This window comes from Fusarium mangiferae, assembly GCF_900044065.1.
Source record: "Fusarium mangiferae strain MRC7560 genome assembly, contig: FMAN_scaffold012, whole genome shotgun sequence".
Taxonomy (NCBI): Eukaryota; Fungi; Ascomycota; class Sordariomycetes; order Hypocreales; family Nectriaceae; genus Fusarium; species Fusarium mangiferae.
Window position 1 is genome coordinate 40,418 of NW_024573932.1, and position 27,625 is coordinate 68,042.

The following is a 27,625-nucleotide window of genomic DNA, read 5'->3' on the forward strand; positions in this document are numbered from 1 at the left end:
TTTACGACTCTGCCACTTCATCCCCCCCCCCTACTGTTGATATTGTCAAATTCATTTCTGTATTCAATTATGGAGCAGTCAAATAATTTACCAAGTCCCATCCCTGTTATCTCTTCATCTCCATCGTCTACTTATGTGAACTCAGAACCCGTCTCATCGGATGCCCCAAATGACCACCAGGATGGGTCTCAACAACCAGAGAATGATGGTAATATCAACGAACCTCCAGCCGACCCTCAGGGGCCGCCTCTATGGCCTCGTGGCTGTATCTCAGGCATTCTGGAAGCCCTCCGTGACAGATCTGAGCCTGTTAAAGAGAAGAAAGCCACCAAAGGCTGGCTTGGTGCAGAAGTTTGCGTCAAGTACCTACTCCGTGTATGCGAAAACACTCCATACAACGGCTCGGGTGGTATTCGCACTAGGCAAGTCTCTCGCTCTCTCCGCCGCTCACGACTCATGCGTCGAGGCTTGATTCGTCGTCAATTTGACAGAGGGAGAGGAAATCCGTCCGTCAACTGGTGCAACAAAGAGCAGTGCGACTACGAATTCATCATCTTCACAAACCCTATTCTCTACCTCGGGAACCGCCCGAAAAGTTCGCAAGGATTGCACGCCGATGTATACTTTCACGACTTTGCTAATGCCATGGTCATGAAGCTCTTTGCCCCTGAGGACAGCAAGGCCAAGAGGCGTAAGGCCCTAGAGATATTGTCTTTCGTAGATTCTCCCCCTGTCCGAGTTGCATTCTCTCACTTCATGGAGTGGTACAACTTGCTGGGCTTCACACTCTCTGATCGCCAATTCAGTCGAGCTCTGGCTGCGGTTCAGCCAGTGTTCCAGGGTCTCATGTTTGGGGTCAGGACAGCAGCGAGGGTTGATGCCATTCATGAATACATCCTCCCTGAAACCGAAGACATGAAGCAATGGACTCCTAGCCAGCTCATCCTACGCTTTCTCGTCTGGTGCGAAATATGGCGACAGCAAAAGACATCCCGCTCAGAATCGTGGAAGCTCGGTTCCAGTAGAACGGCGACCGACTTTCTTACTGCCATGCTTCTCAACTACAAGATGATGTGGCGAGAAGGCTGTTTGCAAACAAGCACCACCGAAACGAACTTGGTTTGGGATCGAGTTTGGGATGATTGGTTACGCAAATACTCCCTACAGGGAATAGACGAGGTTGTCAATGGCGAGTTCTTCTATCCCCGAGATCAGCTAGACATGTCGGAGGAAGAGGTTTATCGAGAAGTGGGATATCTTGGAGGTATTGGTCAATGCGATGATGTTTATAGGCCCGTCAGGTGTTTTTTAGGATATGCAGAGGATAGACTGATGCATTTATGAGATGTTGGGTTCAAGAGGAGACCTTCTAATAGGAACAAAGGGTAGATAGATGAATTTGGATATTTTGTCCTTCCTTTATCAATGTTGTTATTTGACACTTGCAAGTCTCATACGTATTGGCTCAGGGTAAGACTTGAGCTTCAAACAACCCTTCTCTCCTCTTACTCAGCCTCTGTTCAGGGCCAGCCTGACCATGCTGTTCGTAAATCTCAAGCTGCAAGATGTTAAGGGCAACTTTCGGGGTGCTGGAAATGCGTACCCTATGAATCGGATAGCCGAGTTGGGGAATTCATTTGCTCTCAGCTATTGGGGGGCCTAGTTTTTCCCTCTGGCTAAGAAGCCATGCCTCAGCCGCTGCTTCGTCTGCCTCCTCATGATCAAGTTGCCATTCAAGCAGGCCTTCAATTGCCCTGGCAAGGAATTTCCCTCCCTGCTTGACCCCAAGAGCCTTTTTCATGGCGTTTCCATCCAAAATTGGCCTCAACGACGAAACCGAATCCAGCCTTTGTTTCTGGGCAAGTGAGAGCAGGGCTTCGTGTCTCTGTAAAACCTTATGGATGTCCTCCTGACTCGGGTCTTGAGATTCCGGTTGTGGCCTCAAGTATACTATCTCTCCAAGAGCCGAGAAAAGAACCTGTAAGCCCCAGAAAAGCCCCCATTTTCGGATCCTCATACCAATCGTGCCCCGGGATGGAATAGAGCTGACAACCAGTTCTGTAGTGGATTGAATAGATTCTAAGTTCCCTAGCGACGATTCGATAAGCTTGTAAAGTTGCCTGGTGCCCTTCAGGGCATTTGTAACTTCGTCAACGGCAAGCCTATGATCCTTGGTATTTAGCCCTGCTAACGGAGCATAAATGACCATCGCCCAAAACATGTCTTGCTGTTTCTCAGATTCCATCAAAGACCAAAATTCTCGTGCTGGATCCTGCGCTAACATCGTGATAGCGTTGATTGCCCGAGACCAAGTGGGTGGCCATGGCCTGTCGGGTTCCTGGGGGAGGAGATGACGAAGGGGCTCATGCAGAGGAGAGCGCAACGACAGGAAGACAGTTCCATAAAGATTGGCCTCATGAATTAAGGAAAAAGATAGCTCGGGGTTCTGGTTCTTCATCATTTTAAAGACTTCGATCCCAACTCTCTCTCGGCTGACATTCTCGTCTAGAGCAACGTGAATTTCGTGCTCTTTGATGCAGCTCAGAGCCTCGGAATCAAGAGCGAAACCGAGTTTGCTGCCTATGCCAATGAGACGTAGCACACGCAAAGGATCGTCGAGAAAGGTCTGCCTCGGCTCGAGTGGTGTCCGTATTATGCCAGCATACAGGTCATCCAGGCCTCTGCGAGTATAAGTCGGCAACCTTTCGATTTTGCAGGTCAAAGAACAAGGCATTGGCAGTTGCATCACGTCTGAAAGCATCTTCCTCGGCGGTGCCAAACTCCATTTCTGGAGTACGACAATTATCGTCGTAGACCTCCTTGCGCAAGTTGACAAGATCCAGGTCTAAGCCGAAGATTCTTCCAACAGCAGTCTCTAGTTTTTTTTTACTTGTCGAGGTTCTTCTTGGTTGAATGGAACCCATTGAACTGTGTAAACTCGATTCCCAAGTCTAAGGCTCGCTGCCGGTAGGAGGCTTCATTCTGCTTGAGGAACTCTGTCAGAAGACTGCCAAATTGCACACCAGTCATGGTACTGAGAGCGATATCCAAGTCAGAACAGGGGATCCCCAGAAGTGGATCTCTCACCCAGCCACCAGTTATCCATATCTCCAGTTCTTGAGTCACCAACTGTTGTCGACACCCAAGCAGAAGATCGCGGAGCAATTCTTCAGCTGGCAATAAACATATCATTGTTGCTTGGCTGGGAGCCAGTTTTGACGAAGACATTGCAAGATTTCTGTTCATCGATATGCGCCTGGTACCCAGACCGTCTTACTTTGTTCCATCTACAACTTTTTACCTGAAGGTTCCATGGAAGCTGTTTCGAGGTGATGGCATGGAGTTGGGTAGATGAGTCAGAGTTACAAGGGCCGTCTCTCGCAGCCTAGTTAGTCCGTTCTCAAGCAATTGTTATAAAAACAAACCTCCTCACTCTCTACAATTCGTCTAACAACCTATTCAGAAGCAAAAAGTCAATTAGTAGATATAAACAGCAAAAAACATACAACAGCGGGGATTCGCTGGTCGTCACCGACCCAACTACTAATCCGCCGGTTAGTGGCTTGACTATGGGAGAGCAGACGGGATCCCGCATTTTCAACTACCTATGGTCGTATGTATCAGTCACAGTAACAAATCGGCTTATAACCGCGGGTTTACAGCATGGATAGTACGAGATCATCATGGACTACATGCCCATTCTCGTCCACTCGATGGTCTATGTATATATGGCCAGTGTCTCCTTGAGCTTCGCTCTTGTTGGTCAAACTCCCGTTCATGTTGATACCCAATCTGTGTCTTTATGCTGCAACCGACACGGTTACAACCTTAAGGCGTTGGTATTGAAGTGAAGAGTGAAGCGCTTGTTCGAGGATGTCCCCCTCGCCTCGACATGCAAGGGCTGTTTGCTCAGTTGCTGCATAGTAACCGGGCCGTCTTGAGCTTAATCATGCTGGGAAGAGGCGTGTAACTACCGGTCCGGATTATGGAGACAGACACTCGGCTGCAGGACCTCCGTTTCAGAGAAGAAAAAGAAAATGAATGCTAATTTCTCCTTTGAAATGACATTTCACAAAAAGTGATGGCGTCCGTGAGTTCACAAATCGTGGGGTATAACCAGTATATCAGCCAATAATAAAGGTTGAAAGGTAGCGTCACAGTGGAGGATGTTGATCTGTGACGTGGGGTTGCAGTGTGTGCTTGCCAGGCAGCCAGGTTATCACAAGGTGGTCAGAAAGGGTTCATGTCTCGGTATATCCAGAAGCTCCACGATCTAATTGTGGCAATGAAAATACGGCGCCTGAAAGATGAAGCTGTTGCCGAGAAGAACTGAGCCATGAACTTGCGTGGAGCCGGTAATTGTCTGGGCCGTGTATGGAGCCTGGACCCTTGAATTCTCCATAACGAACGTTAGGGTGAGCCGAATGAGGCTGAACGTGTTGCAAGGAAGGGGGCATTCAATGCAAATGAATGAATGAATGAATGCGGATACGGCGCAAAAGAGGAGTATTTGTTCTGTTGCATTTTGCTGCAATGAGCTTTTGTTACCTGACCTGTCTGATTCTCTGCCTGATGAGCGGTCAGTTGTGAATGCCTGAACAGCAAGACGAGGATCTAGAGGGGTCGATTCGTATGATTGGCGGATCCTAGTATTGCATTATATCCAAGGAAGGAAATTAGCCAAGTGCTGTATCGCGTGAAATGGAAGACGCGGGGAAACGCTACTTTACTCAAAGGGGGTTTATGCGCAGGCGCCATGTTCTAACGTTAGACAGCTTCTGCAGCAGCAGTCCAAGAGACGCGTCTTCAGCTACGTGTTCCTGTATCCGCCCGTAATGTAAGACACAATCTGATGCCAAGGTGAACAAGAGATGTCGTACAGAGAGGGAGATGCGGGGAAAGCGGAAAGTGACCGAAAGGGTGCAACACAGAAACGCATGCTGAGAAAAAGAAAGTAGAAGAAACGCATGTCTCGCCGTGTCTGGTGGTGTGAGAATGAAAGCAGTATTGGAGACGGGGCGAGGTTCATCGAGTTGAGATGTGCAACAGATGCAGATGCAAGATGCACGAGACGCTGGAGGTGGTGCCACTAAAATCGGGGAGAGGGTCAAGTGCAACTCAGCAATAGGTCCAGCCAAAGGAGAAAACAGGAGAATTTCACACAAGAGCCGGCATTATCATCAGGGGACAATCAATGGATGATGGATCTCAGCATTGGAAGAATGACCAGGCCACTCAACCCCCAAGAAAGGCCATGGTGAGGTCATGGTGGTGAGACTGGAGGGTATGCCCCCACTGTTGGCCGTGGATAGGTGCCGTTGTTTGGTGGGAGCTTTACCTTGGTCGAATGTTTTTCAGTGGAATTGAAAGATTGGATCTGGGGCAGATGCCAGAAAATGACAGTGACAGTGACGACGAAAATGTGAGACCCGACTCCAGCCGATAATGGCTTCATTGTGAAGTTGTCGTGGATGCTTTCCATATTCTAGCAATCCTATGCGTTTGCCTGCTCATGCTCAGTAGGCCTCAATCTTGTCGGTCAAGGAATCAACAACACATCAATTCTCTTCACAGAGGCACAAGCCAGTGAAATAGAACAAGACCAAAGAACCCCCCAACCAATACAATCCTTCTCGACCCCGCCATAATTCAAGCTCATCCCGCATCGTGCCACACGCTAACACTAAACGCCCACTCCCGCTCCATCCACAGCTTTCCCCACTTCACCATCAGAGCGTGTGTGTGCTCTAGTACCTTTACGCTTTTGGGCATTTTCCACAGCGGGATCATCCCCTAAGGTCCCCCTTCTGTGGAGGCAAGTTTAGTCGGGCTTCCAGGCACCTGATCGCTGTTCGGCTTCTGTGCCGCTCCTCTCCATCTCTGCCACTCTGCTCTGGGGGCGGCGGCGCACTCACACCCCCGCCCCACTGCCTCCACTGCCCTGTCTGTGTCTGAACTTCAAGGCTCAATTCTCTCTGGCTATCGCCCATCGCCGGCATCCCCAAGGCGTCTTGTCGTTCGATCATGACCCCAGTTCGTCAAGGTACATACAGTACACATTGTCCAAGTCCGGGGTTCTAGTTAGCCGGAGATGCACTACACTTGACGTAGCAACACATACATAGAATACCTACCTACCTAGACTAAGGCAGCTGGCACATTTCTCACTCGAAACAATTATCAGGAGAGACAACTTATAATAACTCTCCTCCGCTCTATTCTCCCCCCAACGGTTTTCCCGTTTCCTCCTCCCATCATTAGACTAGTTCAAGCACGGATTACTATTACCGAGTTACATCCAACTCACCTTGCCTTACCTGCCAACCCTTGCCGAGTCCTAAACAGACACAAACCTTCACACAACCAACCTTGTTCTCCTCCTCTTCCTCCTTCACAATGATGCGTGTTCCTCGACAATCCTTTTCCACTGCCGCCCGTATCCATCCCAACATTGTTCCTCACCTTCGTCCCCAGAAGAGAATGTCCTTTGGAAAGCTGTAAGTGTCATATACTACACTACTTAGTGTCACACGACACCACTGGATGCTGACCATCAATTACAGGGTCAAGCCCGTCGCGGCTGTTGTGGCTATTGGGTACGGAGCAAAGCTATCACTCGAGATGGCCCAAAGACGACGCATCGCTCAGATGGAAGCCATGGAGCGCGAGAATGCAGCATACCGAGAGCGAAATGAGGCTCTCATGAATATGTACGGCGATCGATCAAGCCTCGACGAACTCGAAAAGGCCGTTCAATATTACGAGAAGCGATAAATGAATCCACCCGAGGACGAAACAAAGAAAAACAGGAAAATAAAAACACCAAAGTGTCGGGCTTTACTACAAACAACACACTTCTCTCATTTTATTTGCTTGAAGCGACGACGGCGATACCTCCCCCGGAGATGTGTCGGAGTTTACTGGTTCGGCTTTGACGACCACCTAAAGCCTTGGAATACTGCATTGGACCGGCGTTTAAAGGAATACCATCTTGCTGCTTGGGATTATTGTTCGGAAGGAAAATTCACCTGGTTGGCTTTCATCAGGATCCCACATTTATCTCACGACCTAGCGACAGATTTGCCGTACGAAAGACTACACTGCACTGCAATACACTACTTGGGTATAGAAATATCCCATTTTACAGGTCACAACCATTCTCTCATCCACACACGTTGTCTTATTGTTCTTCCTCGATCAACTGTTTTGTCTGTTGTTCGCCCAGTCCCACATGCTCATGCCTTGAATTTTCACATTCAACTCGACCCAAAACGTCATGAGCCTCGCTGGATCACAGGCCGAGGTTTCCCGGCGGCTAATGAGCCCCGACCCAACACCCCCGAAGGCCCCACTCCCGACGATTTAGCCGGTCCCTGGCCCGAAGAACCCCTATCAGCTCAGAGGAACACTTCCGAGGACTTGTCTCTGACGTTGCCCATGCGCGGTGATTGATGTCCATTACGTCCTCGTTTGTCCCGGTGGTCATCTTCCGCGATTTCATGCGACGTTGATACGATAAGACTTTTTCGTCTGGGCAAGGTTGTCCAATTTTAAGCCGAGAAATACCTCAGTTCAATGAATAAGAGAATTGGTTTATTGCCGCGGAGGTGGTTGGATAAATCTGAGAGGAGCGAGTGTCAGGGATGGGCCTAATGACTTTGGGAATGAACAAACAATAGCCAAGCAATAAACAAAATGTAAACTGAAAATCAAGCAGACAGCAAACTACCTAGTCAAATGTGAGGTTTGAGTTTAAAAATAAATAAGGCACGCCAATCATATCCCTTACCGGCTCGCCAATCTACCTGTTTATGCGAGGTCCCGATGTTGTTCAATCATAAGATACACCTCGACCAACTCACACCCCGAACCACTGAACATGAAGCTCTGCAGCGGCAACTAGAGCAATGCTAATTGAGCTCTTTCGCGGGATATGTCATCATGTCACGTTCTTGAACAGTCTCATTTCACTTGCTCACCAGCGACTGGTCACGCTGCATCTGCATGCATCCTTCACAATGGTTCCAAATATCATCACCCATGGCATCATCATATCATCATATCATTATATCATCATTGGGGTACTCTTCGTCGAGTATTTCTCGAATAGCCATAACTTTGTTTCTGAAGAAGCTCATCCTCTTCTTCTCTCGTTGTGAGGGTTGTCTTCCTAGGCAATGCCCGGACCAGCCCACTCCTTGCGTTTGAGTTTACGGCTGGCCTGAAGCTCTTGGAGCTTCGTCGCGAAGCCGCGAGAAACATGGCCAATGAACTTGGGACGATCACGAAGGTCCTCCATGGTCTCAATCCAAGCTTTGTAGCTGACCCCCTCGCAGAAGTAGGTGATCATCCGGTCGCCAATCTCAACCTGGGTGCCGTGCTGCATGTCAAGAGCCTCGTAGCCGTCGGCAAAGTCGCGCATGAGTAGTTTCTGCGTTCCTTGGTCGGCCTCAGTACGGTAGAGGGCGCGGTGCCCATTGCCGATGGCGACGTCAATGCAGCGGGCAATAAATTCACCCATACTGGGGCTGATGAAGCGGTCGCAAAGCTTATAGACTTCGACATAGTCTCGCATAGGAGTCTTGATAGGTGCTGCCTCGGGATTCTGGGCAGGACGGGGATGCGCATGTGGGACAATAGAGGAGTGACTGTAGGCGACCCCAATGTAGAGACCTAGGTATCGCGGCTCGATGTCCTCGTCATTGAATTCAACGCCTCCCTTCTTGGCCTCGGCAAAGCGACCGTTGAGGCAGCTTTCGAAGTACTCCGAGTTCTTGGTCAGGACGTTCTTGGCGACTTGGAAAATTTCGCCTTTCACCTTGAGCTCGACTAGCTGCTCATCATTCCTGTGCATGCATATAGGTCAGCGACTCTTGTTCCCCAGCGCAAGATTTGAATCGCCTCTGAGCTTGAGGCGAAAGAGAAGCGCATACTTAAGAAGCCAGGAGGTGCGAAAGTCCGTGAGAATGCCAGCAGACTGCTCATCGGCAGGGTCCTCCTTCGGACCAACACGGGTACGGGGTTTCTTTCGCGGAGGTGCCATGGCGATATCAGAAGGAGTGGTTTTACTTAATTGGGGTGCGTGAGGATCAAAAGGGAATCCAGTCGAGTGCGCTTTCACTTTGCAAGTGATGCAGAGAAGGCGAAGAGAGCAGAATCTTGTCGTGAAGCAAGGTGTAGTTTGATGTTGCTAGCCATCGCTCGCAGCGATGCTCAAGTTAACTAGACTTGAAATAATGTAAGTATTCATGAAAATTATCTGCATTCATTTCCAAAATACCTTGGTCGCCAAGTGAGTTCGCGATGATGAGTTGTGGTTGCTAGGTCAGGTTGGTGGAAGAAAACAAACACAGCCTACAGGCCTCAGGTCGGCACTGCTCATTTATTAGTAGGTAAGGAGGCACCGTCTTTGAAACTTGCCAATTCTCAGCCCATCAGGGCCTCCACCGCGTCACCTTCATCGGAATGTGCCTAGTAGGAGAGCAGAGAACAATACCTGCCAGATGTTCGCTAGAGATATATATGAGGCCATGATGATAGGTAATCTGCTGGTTGAGATCCATTATATAGTCAGACATACTCAAGAAACGGCAGTAGAGACCAAAGCTTCAATAGAAGAGTGGTATCGTGAAAGAGAATCGCTGTACATTAGAACTGAAGCAACGGCAAGAGTTAGGTATAAGTGGGTTCCTCAAACCAGACACTGCTCGCACCTGCCGCCAGCAGCCGAGCAAAATGCCAACGCTGCCTGGGATAAGGCTTTCACTTGGCTTTCACTTGGCTCTCACTTTCCGAATCGTGACCTTCTCTTCATCGCCAAGTTCCCATCCAACCTTGTCCTTCTCTTTCAGCTCATCCCACTTGCGACCAGTAGCAAACTCCAAGAAGGGCAGATCCACGTTGAAGTACGACCTTGAAAAGCATTTCAAGGTGTGAAGTCTCAAATCGTCGTCGGCCCACTCCATCAGCTTTAAGCAGTGTCGGCTGACTTGCTTCTTCGAGAACTGCCATGAGACATAGTCGTCGTGTGCCAGCGCCTTGAGTATCCGGTCCAGTTTCTTGTTCCTGATGTTGAAGTCTTGTCTGATGAAATATGCCTCGGTCAGGTCCCTACGCCGACATGCGGCATCCAACATGAAGTAACCGGCGATTTCCTCGATCTCACTATGAACCATAGGTGTCCATATAGCCATGTATCGGAGAAGGTGTAGAATCGCCGGGTGATAAGACTCAGGATGCTTAGCGAGAATGGACAGGCGGATAGAGAAGATGTATGCTTGGATCGAGAAGAGATCGGCTCTTTTTGTAGCCACCAAACCTTCTCGAAGCTTTCTCAATGCCATGAGGACATCCTGCAGAGATTTAGTATTGTCAGGGTCCTCAATAGCTGCCAACATAGAAGTTGATGGTCCACTAGACGGGATGATAGCACGGAGGGCTTTCAGAGTGCCACTCAGCGCAGACGATGCAGGCGATGCGGCAGCATTAGCGGAATCTGATTCGGTAGTTTGAGAAAAACTACCAGCATTTGTAGCTGAAGTCTCAGGGGCTGGTGTCGAAGACGACACTGCTGCAGAAGTTGTCGTGGACGACGGTCTGTATCCAGGTGGAGGTCTGGTGTATGATGTTGCAGGAGTTGGATCAACTGCTCGTATATCGAGAGCTTCGAAACTCCGTATAATTGAGTCCTTATCACCGGCTTCTGTGCAGAAAGCAAGGAAACGTGAAATTATCTGATTATAATACCACTCCTGTGTCTTGGGGTTGAGTAAGCTGCCTCTCGTCAGCTCGTCTCTTGTCTTATGGGAAGTGGTCAATCTCCCGTGTCTGTTAGATAACATTCACCGTCTAGTACGCACCTATCATCACCCTTAGAAGGAAGACCAATACTTTGTAGCGGGTCCTGCTCGACAGGTTTCAATCTCCCCCAGGGGCCCGATGGCATCCTGTTACCTCGACCTCGACGGGCCATATCGGGCACAAATGAGCTTCCCTCGGTATCAGAAAGGAACTTTGACTGAAAATCCAATGCCTTGAGCCTCCAATTAACAGAACTGAGAGCCTTGTTGGTAGCGCGGAGCACAGAGTCTTATCGACTATAAAAGAGGATGAATGAAGTTAGTTGCTGTGAAGACATGAGGTTGACAGTGGGGTAGCTTTCAAGGACCCCGCGATCCACTCACTGTTGGTTCCTGCGTCAGTCTCAGCTTATCACCACCTCATGGTGAGGGCGGAAGGCTAAAAGACTTGATTGTGCCTTGAATAATATGGGACTGTTATTATCTCAAGCGACTACCTTAAGTAGGGGCGAGGCTATCTAAGTGATAACCTAGAAAGCCTAATATATTTTCTCTCCTCTGTTGTCACATCGAAGATTCAATTAATTGCTGGGCTACGCACAGGACCAATCTTATACCGAAAAGCATAATAGGTAACTACTACAGGGCGGTGGGCTCAAACAAATCTCTAATCAGAACTAAATCACTGAATTAAAAAGTGCTACTTCTAAAAGTCTTGCTATGTGCGCATCCTTTTACGTGGGTATCATTATCGCCAGAAAGCCTTTCTTCCCATCTGCTTCCCTAGCCACCACCATTCCAACACGTCATACATCCCATGTCATGTTCTTTTTTCATCCATGGATGCGGTCGGCTAGTGTCACCTTGTCCCAGTTCTTGGGTCCCGCGGCCTCATACTTGCCAGACTTGGAGATTACTCGCCCAAGGCCCTGGTGGATCTCGGCCTGGAAAGGTCCGAATGGGCACTTCTCACCATCAATGCTGATATAGCCATCCTCTTGATCTCGAGGAATGATGCGGTAAGCTGAGATCTTCTTGTAGGTGACATGAGGGTTGTCAAAAAGTTTCTCAGCTTCAACATCAAGAAGGACCTTGATAGCTGTGAAGAAAGGCAGATCACCATCAATAGTGACGAGGTCCATCAAACCATCCGAGATGAGAGAGGCAGCGAAGAAGGGAGCATCGGGTGACATATAAGCCATCTATGACAGTCAGTATTATTCCAAATCTAGGGGCTACTTTGATTACTCACGTTACCGGCGTAGAATGTGCCAACCTTGTCATAGGGGATCAGCTCCCATCCTTCGGGGAGATTGTCTTGGATCGTGCCATACTTCAACGGCGGCAAACCTGCATCTTCAGCCACAGGGTCTGCATCAAGCTTCTTAGCTAGATGATTCAGGCTCGTGGAGCTCGCGTGATGTTTGTAATGAGCCTTGACATCGCTTTTGTCTTCAATCTCCACCTTGACAGCCAGATCAAAGGGATAACACTTCTTCTTAAACATGCGCTGAACGACACCGACCTCGAAACGCGCACTGCCCATCCATCGCATATGTTCCGTGCCAAGATCACACTCGGCTATGAGGCCGAGCGTCTGGGAGAGGAACGAAATGATGCGGTTGTGACCACTGGTGACTGACACCAAGTCCATCGGGGTCACGACACCCTTGATGATGGCAAGTGCAGCGAAAGAAGGTCGATGAGATCCGTACAAGTTACAAGAGAATGCATTTCCCGAACCACAAGGGATATGGCTGACAGGCATCGTAGAAAGCGCTCTGGCAGCATCAGGTCGCTTAGCAAGGCCGTTGAAAATCTCGTGTGGCGTTCCATCACCAGAACATGCCATGATAGTATCGTATCTGGACAGGTCGGCGTTTTGCGCCAGTTCAACGGCTTCTCCACCGTGCTTCAATATCACGGGGTCAATCTGCATCTTTGCCGCCTGGAAGAGCGGCTTCACCTCAGTCTCCCACTGCTTGATAGCACCACCGGGACCGGAGTTCGGGTTGATCAGCACGTAGGCGCGTTTCTGAGACTGCGCATCACCGTAGGCGCGTGTCATGAGGGTCTTGACGAAGATCTCTGCTGGTGTACCGCTGGTCGACTCGTCGTCCTTGGCAAGCGTGAAGACCCATTTCTTAGGCTTGATCAATGTCTTCGAAGCGTGGTGAGCATAGTCGATTATGATCTGGTCGTTGGAGAGCTCAGCCCAAAGGACGTTGTAGAAGGGTATGCTATTGTTGGGAGCGGATTCTGTAGAGAAGCATGATCAGTAAGTGTTTACATGCTGTCTCGTATCACAGTTTTGTATGCTTACTGCCAGAGAAAGGAGCACAGGAGGAGCGAGTTGACTTGTTTGCAGCAGGGTCTGTTAAAGATCAGTCGAGGGCTTGGCGTCATTGTCTTCTCCAAAAGATCCGCACCGTTGAGCTCCAGTTCGTCAATTCCAATGGTCAACTTCTTCTTGTCCTCCAAGAGGAGCAACATTCCAATGCCTTCGTCCATTTTTCGATCAATATCCGTGTTCATTGAAGCTGATGTCAGCCAGCGAGCTTATCGATTGTGTTTTATATCGAACACCTTAAAACGCTAAGGGGCAAAGTGCAAGGGTTAGTTCGATCGTCGCGATTATGATAAATTGATCGCGTACAGAAGCAACAGATTTGAGAAAGAAAATCGAGAAAATGAAGGACTGGGGCAGCTCGCTCTGGCGACATAAAAAGGGAAGACCAAAATCCAAAGCCTCTGATAACGAGCATGTGTTTTGGAATGTTTCCGCAAGGAGTTGCTTCTTAGGATCAATCGGATTACGCGGATGCCCGTTGAGCCTAGGCTGTTGATCTGCGGGGGGTCGCATCCGAGATTACAGACCTAAAGCCCCTGTAAATGCTTGCATTCGCGATGGGCTGGCTGGGCTGGTCAGGTCCCTAAAGAAGTCAATTGCGCGGGCACCTGCTGGCAGCTGACAGCCACAACCAATAGTGAGTGCCAACCTACTGTGCCTGAGTCCCTGACGTGCTGCCTGGAGTGTAAGACTCGGTGGGGCTAGGTATTGTAACTGCCAGGCTGTGCCGCGGTAAGACAACCAGAGATAGTAACCAACTCCACACTAAGCTGTAGTATTCGGTGGCCGCGGAGCCACGAGATATCTTGAAGACGTCGATTTGACTTCGACACAAGGAATGATTGCCCTTTACGGGCTTACCTCATATTTGTCATCACGTTTGATGTAACTAAGATCTCAGTTCCCCAGAGATTAACGGCTTCTTCTTGTTTAGCCAATGTACTCGACCAATGAGGCTGATAGCGGCATGCTTGTTCTACACGATGGATTGATGCTTTAACTTTTCCCCATGTTCCCAAAACTCCATTTCCCCCGCCATCTTCGGAGTCATTCCTTGCGCCAGACTTTCCTTCCTTCTCCTTCCTTAACCCATTTCTAACCTGAACTGGAACACCTCGGAATCGCAGCCTCGGTTACATGCATCTATACGGCCAATGTCATTCAGCATCATCATCTCATGTGCTGAACCCCCACAAACTTTTTAAGTATCAGCAAGTCAGAAAGTAAGCAACGCCCCTTTATGCAAGTCTTGTCACGTCAGGGAACTTCTCCTGGGCCGCCTTCTTGTATGCTTCCACCTGAGAACTCCTCCAGCCCTTGAGCACCTCAAGACCCTCGATGGCGTCCTCATAGGTTACATCAGGGATATCCAAGATGCCAGAGACGGCCTCCTCACTCTTAGCCTTATCTTGGCCCAGTACTCTCTGTGCCTTGATGGCGGAGAGAACGTGTCTAGGGCTACCCTTGTTGGCAGCAAGGAACTCGTCGTTGAACTTGACGAGATCCGTGGAAGGATCCACTGCCTTGAACTCAGTCTTCAGCACCTCTAGAACCTTAAGCTCAATGTCGGTCGCAGTCTTCAATAGTTGAGCGAACGCCACAGTATGTTCATGCACCCTGGGTGACTTGGAGTCAAGTGCTAGGGCAGCTGTGAGACAGCGTAGGGCGAGAATGTACTTCTCTGTAAGAGGAACCGGATCAGTAAATAAATAGTTAAAAAAACTTGGCAATCCATGGCATTATACTTACTGCGGCGCATATAGACCTCGAAGCCAGCGAATTGGGCGTTAATGTTCTTGGGGCTGAATTGTAGTAAGGGGTTAACGAACGTCATGGCGTCCCCGAGAGGGTCGGTGGTTTCGGCGAGTTTCAGTCCGAATGGATCGTCGTCCTGCTTCTTGACTTCCCCATCCTTATCCTTGCCCTTGTTAGGGTCTTGCTTGGCCTGTAACTCGGCAGCCTCTTTTTCGAGGCGCTGCTGCTCCTTTCTAGCCTTCTTAGCGGCCTTCTTCTTAGCCAGAGCATCCTCAGCGTCCTCTCCATCGGCGCCATTGACACCATTTGCGGAAGGCTTATCGGCCAATTTGAGGTAAACTTCAATCGCATCCAGAGCAGCTCTTGAGAAAAAGGGATGATCCCGGACATGGTCTTCCCATCGCATCATATCGATGTAGGCTCGGATCTGGCCCTTGCGCAGAGAGAAGCTGTGGAAATCGAACTGGTCCTCCTGCCACACCTCAAAGATGTTAAAGATTTGCTGGAATCGCTTGAGAGCAAGGGCAATATTGCCTTGGCGAGCATATGCCTCGCCGTCTTCTGTCAAGAACCAGACACTCTGCATATCCAAAAGATCCGCCAAGGGACCGCCAACAGTTTCTGCACGAGTGAAAAGACCGACTGTCTTGAGAGCCTTATCGTTTTCGTTGTTGCGAAGCTGGTACTTGGCTGCCTTGGTGTTAATGTATCTATCCTTAAGATCGAGCTTCCTGGCTCGATCCATTGCCTTGGAGGCTTCTTGTATGTTTCCGCCATGCTTGATGATTCGTGCCTTAGTCATGGCAAAATCAACGCTCTTGGGGTCCTTCTCAATTGCCTTCTCGGCGTACTCCATGGCTTTTGTCAAGTCGCGGCTGAGATGGTAGTTGTAGTGCTGTGCGAGGTAGTACAGTGCTGCCGCTTCTCCTTTATCCTTACTTTCCGAATCAGCACCCTGCGAGTTCAAATAATTCTCGGCCAGTTCACGGAGGGTGTCCTTTTTGAATGAGTCGGAGTAAAGATGCTTCAGATTAGCAAAGGTTGATGGCACTCCCTTGTTAAGCATCAACGTCAAATAGGCCTCAGCAGCCTGCTTGAAGTCGTCGCCTATTGACGAGTTAGTACTGGTGGCTGGCTAGTGTCTTGGTCGGATTTACCTGACAAAAAGTCCAGCGGCAGTCGGCGCGCAGCATCGCAACGGGGGGACTTCTCCGCATACTCGTCATAAATAGCCTTACGAGCCTTGGAATCGTCCTCTGATACCTCCATGACCTCCAAGAGCTTCTGGTAGTATGCAGGGTGCTCCGAGTTGCGGTCAAGGAGAGCCCGGTAGGCCTTGGCAGCTTCCTCCTTCTTGTCCAACTTGTGAAGATACTCGGCGCGAGCCTCCATGACAGCCAATCGATCGAGATTTTGCTTGGCAGCCGTATTGAGATGCTCAAGTGCACGCTCGTAGTCTCCTTGCTCCGCAATTAGAGAGTTCTTGTACATAATTGCTTCTGAGTGCTCATTGTCGAATTTTGAGGGCTTCGCCTTCAGAGTTTCCTCATATGTATTCATGACCTTCTCGGCCTCAGCAGGATTTCCTGAAAGGTGGTGAGCAATGGCGAGAGCAGTCCAGCTTTGGCGCATTTGAGGTCGGGCCTGGAGCATGGCGGTTCGACTTTGGATGTATCCTTGATAGTCGCGGCATTGAATTTGCAGAATAGCCAGGTCGCGCTGAATTTGTGCTGACTCAGGCTCTAGTCGCAGAGCAAACTTGTACGCCTTGATGGCCTCCTCGAAATTCTTGTTTGCCCGGTGCAGTAGGCCATACACGTGCCAGCAGATGTGCGACTTCATATCCATGGTCAAGGCTTCCTTTCCCAATGCAAAGGCTTCTTCTGTCTTTCCCTGGGAGTTCAAAATCAAGGCCTTCATCGCAGTGGTGTCTCCATGTTTCGGATGCTTCTTGAGAATAAGCTCGGCCGACTTGAGACCACGCTTGTATTGCTTGTCCTCATAGTATCGAATAACGGAGCGGAAGAGCGAGGCCTCCTTGGAGGCAAGAGGTTGCGGCATCGTGATTATAGGGAGCAATTTTTGTCTTCGGAGCGTAAAGAAACCCGTAAAGAAGACCGTAAAGAAGTCGTGAGCTAGTTAATTGCGGCCGTCGTCCGTTGTCGGCGAGGATTACAAGCTCCCAGCAGGATCGAATGAGGGGTGTGTGGGAGAGGGGGAGGAAAAGGTACAGAGAAGCTTTGACGATACAAAAATCTCGTCAGGAGATGATGACAGGAGGGCAAAGAAGGGTAAAGAGGCGGCTTCCCTGACCGGCGGTTGTGGAGAGATGTCGTGTAGAGCTCAAGGTGCTGTACCATACGACTTAGGGTCAAAATGATGTGGACAGGAATTGCTACGGTAGACCGGCAATTTCTCGGAGGTCGCCTGTGGTGGGTTGCTGAGTTATGAGGAGTTGGTGGTTTTGGAGGGGCAGTTTAGGATCCATGACAGCATGGAAGCCTCATGGGTGTTGGCAAAGAATGTGATGATGAATAAATGGTTTCATGAGAACAGCGCCATATCACATACAGACTGTATATTCATTGGAAATAAGCATCAAAACGGCAGATCTTTCTTGGCATCTAAGTAAACTTCTGGCACACAGGGCATGCACGCTACACCAAAGCTTACGACGTCTACACTAAATGATGAAATGATTCAGGGAAGTCAGCATACAATCAGAATGGCTCAATGAAGGGTTTACGATGAAGATATCTAGGCAAGCTAGCACAAGATTATTAGAGGGGCTCTTTGAGGATCATATATTACTTTTATACAAGAGGCGTTAATATCGTACAGCAAGTCTCTATCCTTTAGTCCTTCTCTTACAGGTTTCATACTCCAATGGTCGTTGGAGGATCTGAGTGGTGTTTCGTGATATCATAAATTATACATTCACTTTCAAGTTTTTGGCCTTCCTCCATTTGCTGATTGTGTCCTCCCAGTTTTCAAAAGGATCGCCCCCGCATCGTTGCTGTACGACCTCCCACGTCCTATGTCGTACGATGCCCTCTACGCCTCTCTCTTGTCTTACAAGCGAAGCCAGGCGCTCAGTACGTGCTTCACGTGGGAAGAATCTACCAGAATACGGATCTAATCGTTCATCGACTGTTCTATCGCGGTCTTGTTCTTTCTCTAGTTCCCTGATAGTTCGGTCCGGGTCATCAGGGTCCGGGCTTGCAGCTACAAGAGCGCAGTAATTCAGTACTTCAGTCCGGGTCTCCCATGAAGGAAACAGCACTCTCTCCTTGAAATCTAAGCATGGCCGAGGATCAATCTGTTTTGAAATTGGTCTTGGGGCGCGTTGCGATGTGGACGAGGGATCAAATCCGGATCGAGACGGCGTCACAAGTGCATTGAGATTCTGTGTGATTGAATCATCGATGGAAGATCTTGAAAGTCGAAGAAAGTCTGAAAATAAAATAAAAGTAAAAGAGTCAGTCGGGTATTCGAACAGCCGGTACTTTTGACTCGAACATACCTCGCAAAGTGCCATACGAGAAACAGAACTGTGGAGTAAGCTGATGTTGTGTAGATGGTTGAGTCATGTTATTCTTCGGCCGCGAGGAGCTCGGTTTCTGAGCGTCCGGCGAACCCTTCCAGAGTATCCCGGCCAGAATGGGCGGATGTTAAAGTTCAGCTGATTAGAAATTCGAAATAGTTGCTAGCGTAGTAAGCCAGGGAAGTGACTCGCAACGAATCTGAAACAGGGTCGAGTAGAGTCGAGTCGCGTTAGTCGTAAGAAAAATATTGTGAGTGATGGTTGGTTCTATCTCGACTTCAGTGACGCAACTAGAGAGTTAGCCAGAGCTAAGGTCCGGCTGCTTGTATCCGGACTTTCCGGATAAACTCTGGCTCCGCTGACCACTGGATCCTTGCAGAGATCCCCCAGCTTGATCCTGGTAGTCCCGATCCATCACTGCACGACAGAAGCCCCCAGGATATCAAGAGAAAGTTTAGGAGTGATTAGACTTTGAATGCGAGACATTCTAATTCAAGCTAGTTACAACTATGGTTGCTCGTAGTCTCGAGCAGTATCTGAAGCTCTTTCTTTGAATCCGCAACTCTTACACTTATCCTTCACTTTTTGTGTGGGTTCTACTAGAAACAAGCTGACTGGCTTTTGCTCCATCTCATGGGGCTGAAACAAGCTGAGTGAGGGCAATTTATTACTGAACTCTTGATGCACGTCCCGGGTCAAGGCGAGAAGCCAGGAATCCGGGTGACGCCAAGGTGGACACTTTCAGGGCGAGGCACAGATTTTCGCTCTACAAATCCAGGGTCTGCATCTTCTGAATCAGCCTACGACAAACTAATCGGCATTGCTCTTTTTCGCCCGCTGAAGTAAGTTGCCACCGCCGAAAGGAGCCGCGCTACGCTTGTAAATGGGTGGATGGTTATCGCATAGCTTCACCGGGCAGACGGGTTTCCGAAGATCCAATGTTGGCGATGGATTGCGCGGGCAGACGAGGCGCCATTTAAGCATTGACATCCTAATGCCTTCGACGCCTCACCGTTTGGGCGTTGCGTGCAATCCTCCGACGGGGCAGTCCCTGAGCAGGGCTGATTGAACATGATAATCAAGACTGCACTGGATCTCAGGTCCTCAACAGACTCGGTCACATTTCTTCAGCCAGGGATCTGTCTAGCGGCTTTACTTCCCCATAAGGCTAAAAAGGCTTCGAGACTCCGTAACTGCCAGATTGGATAAAAGACGCAAAGAGAGCGACTCACGAACCTGCAGATGCAGACGCCACCGTTGAGACCCCATCTGCCGGCTCAAGCACCAACGCACCCTATTTGTCGCCGTCCTGGGTATTGATCAACCAGTTCCCAGGCAGTTGGGTGGCTTGTCGGTTGCGCTAGATCCAACGCCCAGGACAGGACAGGACCAACTGCCACGCACCTAACGCTAGGAATCACCATCCATGGAAGGATGTTGGCTTAATTACAGGCTACAGTAGGGCACGGCTTGCTTCCGGGCTAGAAGCCGACTCGCTCTGTTTCTTCGGAACCTCTTTAGCCTCTTGTGACTGTGCTCTGTGGATTGCATGGTCTCAATATGTGACGACGGTGTGCAGCAAATAGAGCCCAGGCCGTCGTCACTCTCCTGCGCTGAGTCGATTTGAGTTGAGGCTTCAACTCTTCCTTTTGCTTTGCTTTGCCTTGCTGCGTAGCGCACGAATTTCAGCACGGCCAAGGCGAAAGAAAGCACGGGCTTGGTCCGCTCTCTGCAGGAACCGCAAGCTTACGGAAGTATTTGCAGCTGTCAAATCGTACATTACCCCCCGAGTTTCCTGCTCGAGTCTGATCTCGTTTGGTGGCTTGTACTACTTTGGCATTTCTGAGTCGACCAACTGCCACCAAATTTTGTTCTTCTCCAAGGATGGATCAACTTCAGAGTCGGGTCGAGAAGGCAGACCTGCAGGATTTGATTGACATATGCGAGCAACTTTCCGAGGAGTGTAGGGGTATCTCTAATTGTCTCAATACCAGCCCAGTTACGTTGGCTTCGCTCGCCAAGGAGTGTCGCGCGATCACAAATGCGCTTGACAGGTTACACGAACTCAGCCGGTCGATTGAAGGTGGCACAGAAAGTGTTCGGGCATCAAACAACGAATTCGTCTATTCCGTTTCCAAGGATGTGCATGAGCTGAGGGCAGCACTGAAACGCATAAAAGGTCCAGATAGGGACAGCGGCATTCACCTCAGCGAACCGCAGCTTATCATCGTCTGGAACGAAGCAGCATTGAAAGAGTACCTTGCGCGGCTGCGCACTCACCAAGCGTCTCTCCATACCCTCCTCAATGCTGCGACACGGCAAGTAACCTTCTTTTCTAGGTGCACTGGTTCAAGGCTAACTCTTAGTAGTGCCGGTTATAACTTCGGGGAAAATGACAACAGGAGGCGTGTGATTGAGCCAGATATTGGAGTAGATGAGGCACTACGGAGCCTTGCTCGAAAGTTCACAGCGCCAAACCAACAATCTGTCGTGTTACCTAGAGTCAGCGACTCTGCCGAGATTCAAGTCCTACTTGATACCCTTGTACCACCACCTGGAGTCAATTACGTGCGAACCAAAGATGCCGCAAATGAACTGCACAACGCCATTGAACGGAGCGATGAGACGGCTGTCTTTCACATCCTTCTCGAACGCGCAGACCCCAACATAATGTTGGCTGGTTCAATGCTCTCCCCGCTGCATCGTGCTTTCGACAAAGGCCATATGCTAATCGCTGCTTTTCTCATTGTCGCTGGCGCAGATGTTGACGAGCCAACTACTGATGGTCATACAGCATTGATGAGAGGGATCAGGTGCGGATTTTCGGAACAATTTGCGACTCTTGTGATTCACATGAAAGCTCGCGTCAATGCGATCGATAATGATGGGTGCTCAGCCCTACACCTCTCGGCTGCTTCAGATGTCGTCGACGATGAAACGCTCCCAGTTCTCATCGATGCAGGCGCCGATGTCAACCTTGTCGACTATAATGGCCAGACACCACTTCTCGTGGCAATTCAGCATAGCCGCTGGTCCGCGGCAACAAAGCTCGTACAAGCTGGTGCAGATCTAGAGGTGCGGTTACCAGATGGGAAGACAGCACTCCACATGGCTATCGCAATGCGCAACCAAGAGTTCTCCCAGGTGTTGATATCTCGAGGAGCAAACGTTGATCGCGTACTCCGCGAGCACACTCCCCTCACAATGGCCATCAACTCTCGCTGCACAGCTATCACCGCTGTTCTTCTAGATAGCGGTGCAGACCCAAATCTGCCTAGCCGCAACGGAAACACACCTTTACTGGCAGCAGCATCCACAGGACATGACGAAACTGTGCGATATCTCATCGCCCATGGAGCCGATCCAGCAGCCACTCAAGGACACTCTGGATATTCAGCGATGCATATGGCGGCCCACAAGGACAAACCTCACATCCTGCAGCTGTTGTTTGATGCAGGCGCACCCGTTGATATCTTGGATAAGACAGGCGAAACTCCTCTCCTCGTGGCAGCCAAGCTTGGCAATGCGCAAAGCATCTTTCGCTTGATCAGACTCGGTGCTGATGTGGAGCGAGTTGGGCCGGACGGGATGAGCATTCTTTCTCACGCAGTCAAGATGGGCGATGTTGACCTTGTCACGGCACTCCTAGAGCTGGGGGCGGGTATGCAGGTGTCATCCATGTTCCCTTCGAAGGGTAGTAAAGAATATCTGGTACCTGAGCCACAGACGACACCGATTCACGTCGCCGCTCAGCACGCACGAGACGAGATCATACTGCGGCTTGTGTCCTATGGCGCCTCCCTCGAGAGCACCATCTTCCCTGGCCGGACACCTCTCTCCGTTGCTGCATCTCATGGGCACATCTCGACAGTCAGGTTGCTTCTTCGACTCGGTGCAAATACGCACGCTTTAACAACACATGGTGATACGATTCTTTTCCAGGCATCGGCAAACCAAGCAACCCTCAAGCTCTTGCTACAGCAGGGAATTGACGTGAACCATCAGAACGATCGGGGCGCTACAGCCCTTCACTACGCGGCTCTTCGCGGGCACATCGGGGGTGTGAGGATGTTGCTTGAGAAGGGTGCTCGACAGTACCACGCAAACGCGGTGTGGGATGCCTGGGAGGACAGAGACGGAACTGGAGATTATCGACAGGGCACACCAGCTGGCATGGCCATGCAAAGAGGTCTGGACAAGGTCGCGGAGTTAATTGAGGGATGGAAGTATAATTGACTTTGGTGTAATACTCGGCGATAAGATTATGATTTAATGGATGGAGTAATGGCTGAACGGCGGAACTGTATCCCCTGTATATACTATGGGTTTGGGTTTGGGCTCGATGAGATACCACAAAAGAATTGTTATAATTTGGCGAGATAGTATTCATGTTTAGTGTTTGTTTGTAACATGCATTATCTATGACTACTTGCATCAGCCGTGAACAAAAGCCGTGAACGGAGTGTAAGCCGTGTATCGTCGAATGCTATGCACGTTGGTATAAACCCATGCATAGTCCTCTATATCCGGATCCACGTGCTGCGCTGTGCAATAGCTAAGCTTTTCAGCCCTAGCAATGTCCCATGTCCATTACCAAAAGCGAGAGGTAGCTGAGTGACAGTTACGGATACGAAAAGTCATGAAATGCGAAATTACTTACTGCAACGACAGCAAACTACCGCGCCGTTCGAACGAGATCCAATCAAAAAAAAAATGACGTGATGGTAAGATTAATTATCTACCTAGCCCGGTAATTAATTGATAAATTGCCATCAGCCGTGAGCAGGACCTCTCGGCCTAACCACCAACACCCTATTGGTGCATACGAATACGGGACGTCATGACGGCGTTCAAGTGTTGACGTAATAGGCACGAGTGATGATGGGCGAGGCAGTGCTCAACGGAAGAGTTGATGATGGACGCCTCTCAATTCTACTACTGGCAAGGTTTTGATGAGTTGTGCTGTCTCGAAGTCTCGTGATCTGTAGCCAAGAAAGCAATAGAAGCTCAACATTTGGCCAAAGTAATCTCTTCTTCATCATATTCTTTCTTGTCTTGTATCTGATCGGCCCATTACCCCTTTCAGTTTTCAGTTTTGAAACCTAGTCCCACTTCACTTCTACAAGACGGACTAACTCAATCAGATTCACCGTTACAAGATCTCGCCAAGCTTGGAGCCCTTATTTATATCCAACACTTGAATTGCGCTGCCTCCGTCATCGATAATAAATAGCAGGCCCCAATCGAGCCCTTCATCTGCAGTGTAACTATCACCCAATCCAGGCCGGCCCCGCGTGCTCCATCTTGTCTGGCTCGTCCTGAGCTTTTAGCTGTCCTCCCCCCTGCTTCTACAACCCCGCAATCCGCAATCGGCCCCTCGTCAACTGCTACGCTACTGCTACTGTACACGAGACCGCCTTCAAAATCTCCTGTCCCGTCGCAAACCCTCCCTTTTCACTCCTCGAATTTTCTACACACGGCGCAAATATACAATCATGTCCTCTTCTACAGCCCCAGCCGCTCAGGCCAACAGCGGCAGCTGGTCCGCCTTCCTCAAGGTAGATATAGATGTCTAACTCTATGCTTTTGCGTGCTTGGAGCGATTCGTATTTGGGTGATGACAGTAGCTGACCTCGTCTTTGCGACGTGCTCTAATAGTCCATCGCTTCCTTTAATGGCGATCTATCTTCTCTCACCGCGCCTCCCTTCATCCTGTCCTCTCAGTCTCTCACCGAATTCTCTGCGTACTGGGCCACGCACCCTCCCGTCCTGACCGCCCCAGCTGTCGAGTCTGATCCCGCCAAGCGAACTATGCTCGTCCTCAAATGGTTCCTCTCGACTCTGAAACACCAGTACGCCAGCCGAAGTGAGCAGTTTGGAAACGAAAAGAAGCCTCTGAACCCTTTCTTGGGTGAGCTTTTCCTCGGTACCTGGTCCGACGAAGCTGGCGAGACCACCCTTGTCTCAGAGCAGGTCAGCCACCATCCTCCTGCTACCGCCTATTGCATCCGCAACGACAAGACTGGTATCGAGCTTGAGGGTTATAATGCTCAGAAGGCTACTTTCAAGAGCACCATCATTGTCAAGCAGATCGGCCACGCCGTCCTACGAGTTCCTCTTCCATCTGGAGAGATTGAATCCTACCTCATTACCCTCCCTGGTCTTCATATCGAGGGTCTGATCTTTGGTGCTCCTTTTGTCGAGCTTGATGGCTCAAGCCACATCACTAGTTCCAGTGGCTTCACTGCCAAGATTGACTACAGCGGCAAGGGCTGGCTCTCAGGAAAGAAGAACACCATCGTCGCCAGCGTCTATCCTACGGGCAAGGAGAAGGATGTTCTTTACAATGTCACTGGCCAGTGGAACAAGGCCCTCGAGATCTACTCAGGACCTGCCAAATCTAACTCCAAGTCGACTCTTGTGAGCACCTACGACGCCGTCAACACTGCTCAGACCGAGCTCAAGGTTGCCCCCATCGATCAACAACACCCTCTCGAGTCCCGACGCGCCTGGTCTCGCGTTGCTGATGCTATCCAGAAGGGTGACATGGACACAACAGGTGCTGAGAAGGGTAAGATTGAGAATGCCCAGCGTAATATGCGCACCAAGGAGAAGTCTGAGGGGCGAACCTGGGACCGTCAGTACTTCACCGCTGTGGAGGGTCGAGACTCTGTCCTCGAGCAGCTTGGCATGCTCGTCGGTGTACCTACTGATGGAGAGGCTGATAAGACTGGTGGTCTCTGGCGATTCGATAAGACCAAGGCTGATGCTCGCGCTGCCCAGCAGCTCTCGGAGGATGCTATAGCCCAGTTGGAGAAGGAGCTTCTTGGTCGATAGGCACGCCAAACAAGATACCAAAGCAAGATGAGAAATAGGAACGGGAAATGGTGATTGTGCAGTGCATAACACACAAATCACCAAGATCATGCGTATAAAGGTGCAAAGTGAAACCAAAAGAGACGGGCATGGGCATGGGTTAGAATACACGGCGCTCGGTAAATGTTCTCTGGTACAAGAGGCATTCCGCGACGAACCACGGGAGACTCAGACGGTTGGTTTGTATAATAATTGACAGGCTATATATGTTCTACGATTAATGACATGACTTTTTCATGTTTTCTAAGTTGGTATCTAGTCATCCACATCCAGAAATCGCGTTGTTGCAAGACCCTATCTCACTTTATCGGCCTAAAGTCGTTTCTACCTTGAAATCACATATTCCCATTGTAGTACAGAACACTCAGGCTGTTTGTACGTCGTCAAATTTTTTTCTTCATTAATTTTACTACTTTCGTCGCCTCGTAACGCCCCTGCAACTAAACACTGCTATGTTGTGTCGGAACCAAGGTGAGGGCATTTTCTAGATCCCTCTTTTTCTTTTCCAAACTATACTCATGAATTGTGCCGCAGTTGGGATATCATTAGAACCAGTTATCGTCTCTTATCGATATTTATAGCTGGTTGGCAGTGTTGAAGTCCTGGAGAGCCTCGGCAACACGCTTGGACATGGTCTTCTCACCCTCACGGACCCAGACACGGGGCTAGATATAGCGTTAGTACATTATAATACATATACAGTGATGCGGTGGGAACTTACGTCGAAGTACTTCTTGTTGGGCTTGTCCTCGCCATCGGGGTTGCCGACGGTGGTGTTGACGTACTCGCGCTTGTTGACCATGTAGTCTCGGATGCCGGAGCAGTAAGCGAACTGCATGTCAGTGTCGACGTTAACCTTGACAACACCGAAGCCAATGGCGTCAAGGTACTCCTTCTTGGAGGAGCCAGAGCCACCGTGGAAGACGAAGAAGACGGGCTTGTCGTTGTCGGACTTGAGGGCCTCCTTGACGTGAGCCTGGTGCTTGCCGAGAAGCTCGGGGTGGAGCTTGACGTTGCCGGGCTTGTAAACACCGTGGACGTTACCGAAGCCAGCGGCGATAGAGAAATAGGGGGAGATGGGGGAGAGGGTGTTGTAGATGTTGAGGATATCCTCGGGCTGGGTGTAGAGAGAGTTGTTGTCAACATCCTCGTTGTTGACACCATCCTCCTCACCACCGGTGATACCAATCTCCATCTCGAGCCACTGCTTCATGGGGGCAGCGCGCTTGAGGTACTTGGCGGTGGTCTCAATGTTCCACTCGACGGGCTCCTCAGAGAGATCGATCATGTGAGAGGAGAAGAGGGGCTCGCCCTTCTCCTTGAAGTAAGCCTCGTCGGCATCGAGCATGCCATCGAGCCAAGGAAGGAGCTTCTTGGCGCAGTGGTCGGTGTGAAGGACGACGGGGATGCCGTAGGCGGGAGCGAGCGAGCGGACGTAGTGGGCAGCGGCGATAGAGCCAGCAATGGAAGCGGCCTGGTCGGTGTTGCTCACACCCTGAAGAGTGCGTCAGTATATTGACGCGATTGAGAAATTTGTTGGGGGACATACCTTGCCAGCGAAGTAGGCGGCACCACCCTGAGAGAACTGGAGGATGACGGGAGCCTTGTTGTCGCGGGCGGCCTCGAGGGCAGCAACGACGGTGGAGGAGGAGGTGACGTTCTGTGATGTTTGTGTTAGTCGCGACGGTTTGCGTTGTTTTTTAACGGTTGAGACATACAATGGCGGGAATGGCGAACTTGTGCTCGCGAGCGTACTCGAAGAGTCGGAGGACATCGTCACCGACGATGACACCAGTCTTGCGGCTAAGGACTTCTTGGACACCCATTGTTGCTGTTTGTGAAGCTTAGGTTGGATAAAAGATTTAGGTTGAGATGAAAAATGTAGAAGAAAAAAAGTCTATTGAGCAAGAAAGTCTGTCAGTTATGAATGAAGAGGAGCAGAGCAATGACGAAGGAGGGGGGTATAGCGGGGTTTTCAATCCCACTCTGTTTGATCGTTATCGATAAATAAAGCCAAAAAAAAAAAACAGAACACGGCAAGGGGTAGAGTGGCAGTTACGGCGTTTTGGAGGGGCAGGGAGGGGCAATTCTGACGCTCTTGCCGAGAGATGCTCTGTGCGGGCCAGAATGAGTTCATCAGATTGAGGCCATGAGCTGTTTACAACATCCAACAGCTGTGTCGGTGAGGCATAAAGAGAGGCCATGATAAGACCGCGGATCTTTTTCTCATCTCGCCAGGAACGCTCGTCTAATGCATCTTGCAGCATGCTGCTCCTCGATTGGCGAGAACGGAGATACGTC

General features: G+C 50.0%; 11 protein-coding genes and 1 non-coding gene across 12 annotated transcripts; 4 read left to right on the top strand and 8 right to left on the bottom strand.

Moving 5' to 3' along the window:
* Nucleotides 1-69: 69 nt before the first annotated feature.
* On the top strand, nt 70-1,344 carry FMAN_07769 (uncharacterized protein; the record flags this gene model as incomplete). The annotated part of the gene is made up of 1 exon (XM_041821164.1): nt 70-1,344. One exon carries the CDS (start codon nt 70-72, stop codon nt 1,342-1,344), a length of 1,275 nt encoding a protein of 424 aa, XP_041686971.1.
* Nucleotides 1,345-1,633: 289 nt separating this feature from the next.
* On the bottom strand, nt 1,634-3,030 carry FMAN_07770 (uncharacterized protein; the record flags this gene model as incomplete). The annotated part of the gene is made up of 3 exons (XM_041821165.1): nt 1,634-2,681; nt 2,728-2,859; nt 2,891-3,030. The coding sequence occupies 3 exons, from the start codon at nt 3,028-3,030 to the stop codon at nt 1,634-1,636; spliced, it is 1,320 nt and encodes a 439-aa protein (XP_041686972.1).
* Nucleotides 3,031-3,499: 469 nt separating this feature from the next.
* Nucleotides 3,500-3,615, bottom strand: rrna36. The gene has a single exon (XR_005994027.1). It is a non-coding gene; the product is annotated as a ribosomal RNA (ribosomal RNA).
* A 2,781-nt stretch (nt 3,616-6,396) lies between these two features.
* On the top strand, nt 6,397-6,774 carry FMAN_07771 (uncharacterized protein; the record flags this gene model as incomplete). The annotated part of the gene is made up of 2 exons (XM_041821166.1): nt 6,397-6,497; nt 6,564-6,774. The coding sequence occupies 2 exons, from the start codon at nt 6,397-6,399 to the stop codon at nt 6,772-6,774; spliced, it is 312 nt and encodes a 103-aa protein (XP_041686973.1).
* Nucleotides 6,775-8,170: 1,396 nt separating this feature from the next.
* On the bottom strand, nt 8,171-9,043 carry FMAN_07772 (uncharacterized protein; the record flags this gene model as incomplete). Its single annotated transcript, XM_041821167.1, has 2 exons — nt 8,171-8,846; nt 8,934-9,043. 2 exons carry the CDS (start codon nt 9,041-9,043, stop codon nt 8,171-8,173), a joined length of 786 nt encoding a protein of 261 aa, XP_041686974.1.
* Nucleotides 9,044-9,773: 730 nt separating this feature from the next.
* FMAN_07773 (uncharacterized protein) lies at nt 9,774-10,972 on the bottom strand (the record flags this gene model as incomplete). Its single annotated transcript, XM_041821169.1, has 2 exons — nt 9,774-10,773; nt 10,860-10,972. The coding sequence occupies 2 exons, from the start codon at nt 10,970-10,972 to the stop codon at nt 9,774-9,776; spliced, it is 1,113 nt and encodes a 370-aa protein (XP_041686975.1).
* A 660-nt stretch (nt 10,973-11,632) lies between these two features.
* FMAN_07774 (putative sphingolipid long chain base kinase) lies at nt 11,633-13,310 on the bottom strand (the record flags this gene model as incomplete). Its single annotated transcript, XM_041821170.1, has 4 exons — nt 11,633-12,001; nt 12,052-13,058; nt 13,123-13,173; nt 13,229-13,310. 4 exons carry the CDS (start codon nt 13,308-13,310, stop codon nt 11,633-11,635), a joined length of 1,509 nt encoding a protein of 502 aa, XP_041686976.1.
* Nucleotides 13,311-14,387: 1,077 nt separating this feature from the next.
* On the bottom strand, nt 14,388-16,965 carry FMAN_07775 (uncharacterized protein; the record flags this gene model as incomplete). The annotated part of the gene is made up of 3 exons (XM_041821171.1): nt 14,388-14,830; nt 14,899-16,011; nt 16,062-16,965. The coding sequence occupies 3 exons, from the start codon at nt 16,963-16,965 to the stop codon at nt 14,388-14,390; spliced, it is 2,460 nt and encodes an 819-aa protein (XP_041686977.1).
* Nucleotides 16,966-17,833: 868 nt separating this feature from the next.
* FMAN_07776 (uncharacterized protein) lies at nt 17,834-18,494 on the bottom strand (the record flags this gene model as incomplete). Its single annotated transcript, XM_041821172.1, has 2 exons — nt 17,834-18,357; nt 18,428-18,494. 2 exons carry the CDS (start codon nt 18,492-18,494, stop codon nt 17,834-17,836), a joined length of 591 nt encoding a protein of 196 aa, XP_041686978.1.
* A 1,838-nt stretch (nt 18,495-20,332) lies between these two features.
* Nucleotides 20,333-22,684, top strand: FMAN_07777 (uncharacterized protein; the record flags this gene model as incomplete). The annotated part of the gene is made up of 2 exons (XM_041821173.1): nt 20,333-20,766; nt 20,818-22,684. The coding sequence occupies 2 exons, from the start codon at nt 20,333-20,335 to the stop codon at nt 22,682-22,684; spliced, it is 2,301 nt and encodes a 766-aa protein (XP_041686979.1).
* A 1,259-nt stretch (nt 22,685-23,943) lies between these two features.
* Nucleotides 23,944-25,285, top strand: FMAN_07778 (putative KES1-involved in ergosterol biosynthesis; the record flags this gene model as incomplete). The annotated part of the gene is made up of 2 exons (XM_041821174.1): nt 23,944-24,006; nt 24,107-25,285. 2 exons carry the CDS (start codon nt 23,944-23,946, stop codon nt 25,283-25,285), a joined length of 1,242 nt encoding a protein of 413 aa, XP_041686980.1.
* Nucleotides 25,286-25,899: 614 nt separating this feature from the next.
* On the bottom strand, nt 25,900-27,150 carry FMAN_07779 (putative FBA1-fructose-bisphosphate aldolase; the record flags this gene model as incomplete). The annotated part of the gene is made up of 4 exons (XM_041821175.1): nt 25,900-25,989; nt 26,046-26,819; nt 26,874-26,984; nt 27,043-27,150. The coding sequence occupies 4 exons, from the start codon at nt 27,148-27,150 to the stop codon at nt 25,900-25,902; spliced, it is 1,083 nt and encodes a 360-aa protein (XP_041686981.1).
* Nucleotides 27,151-27,625: the final 475 nt, after the last annotated feature.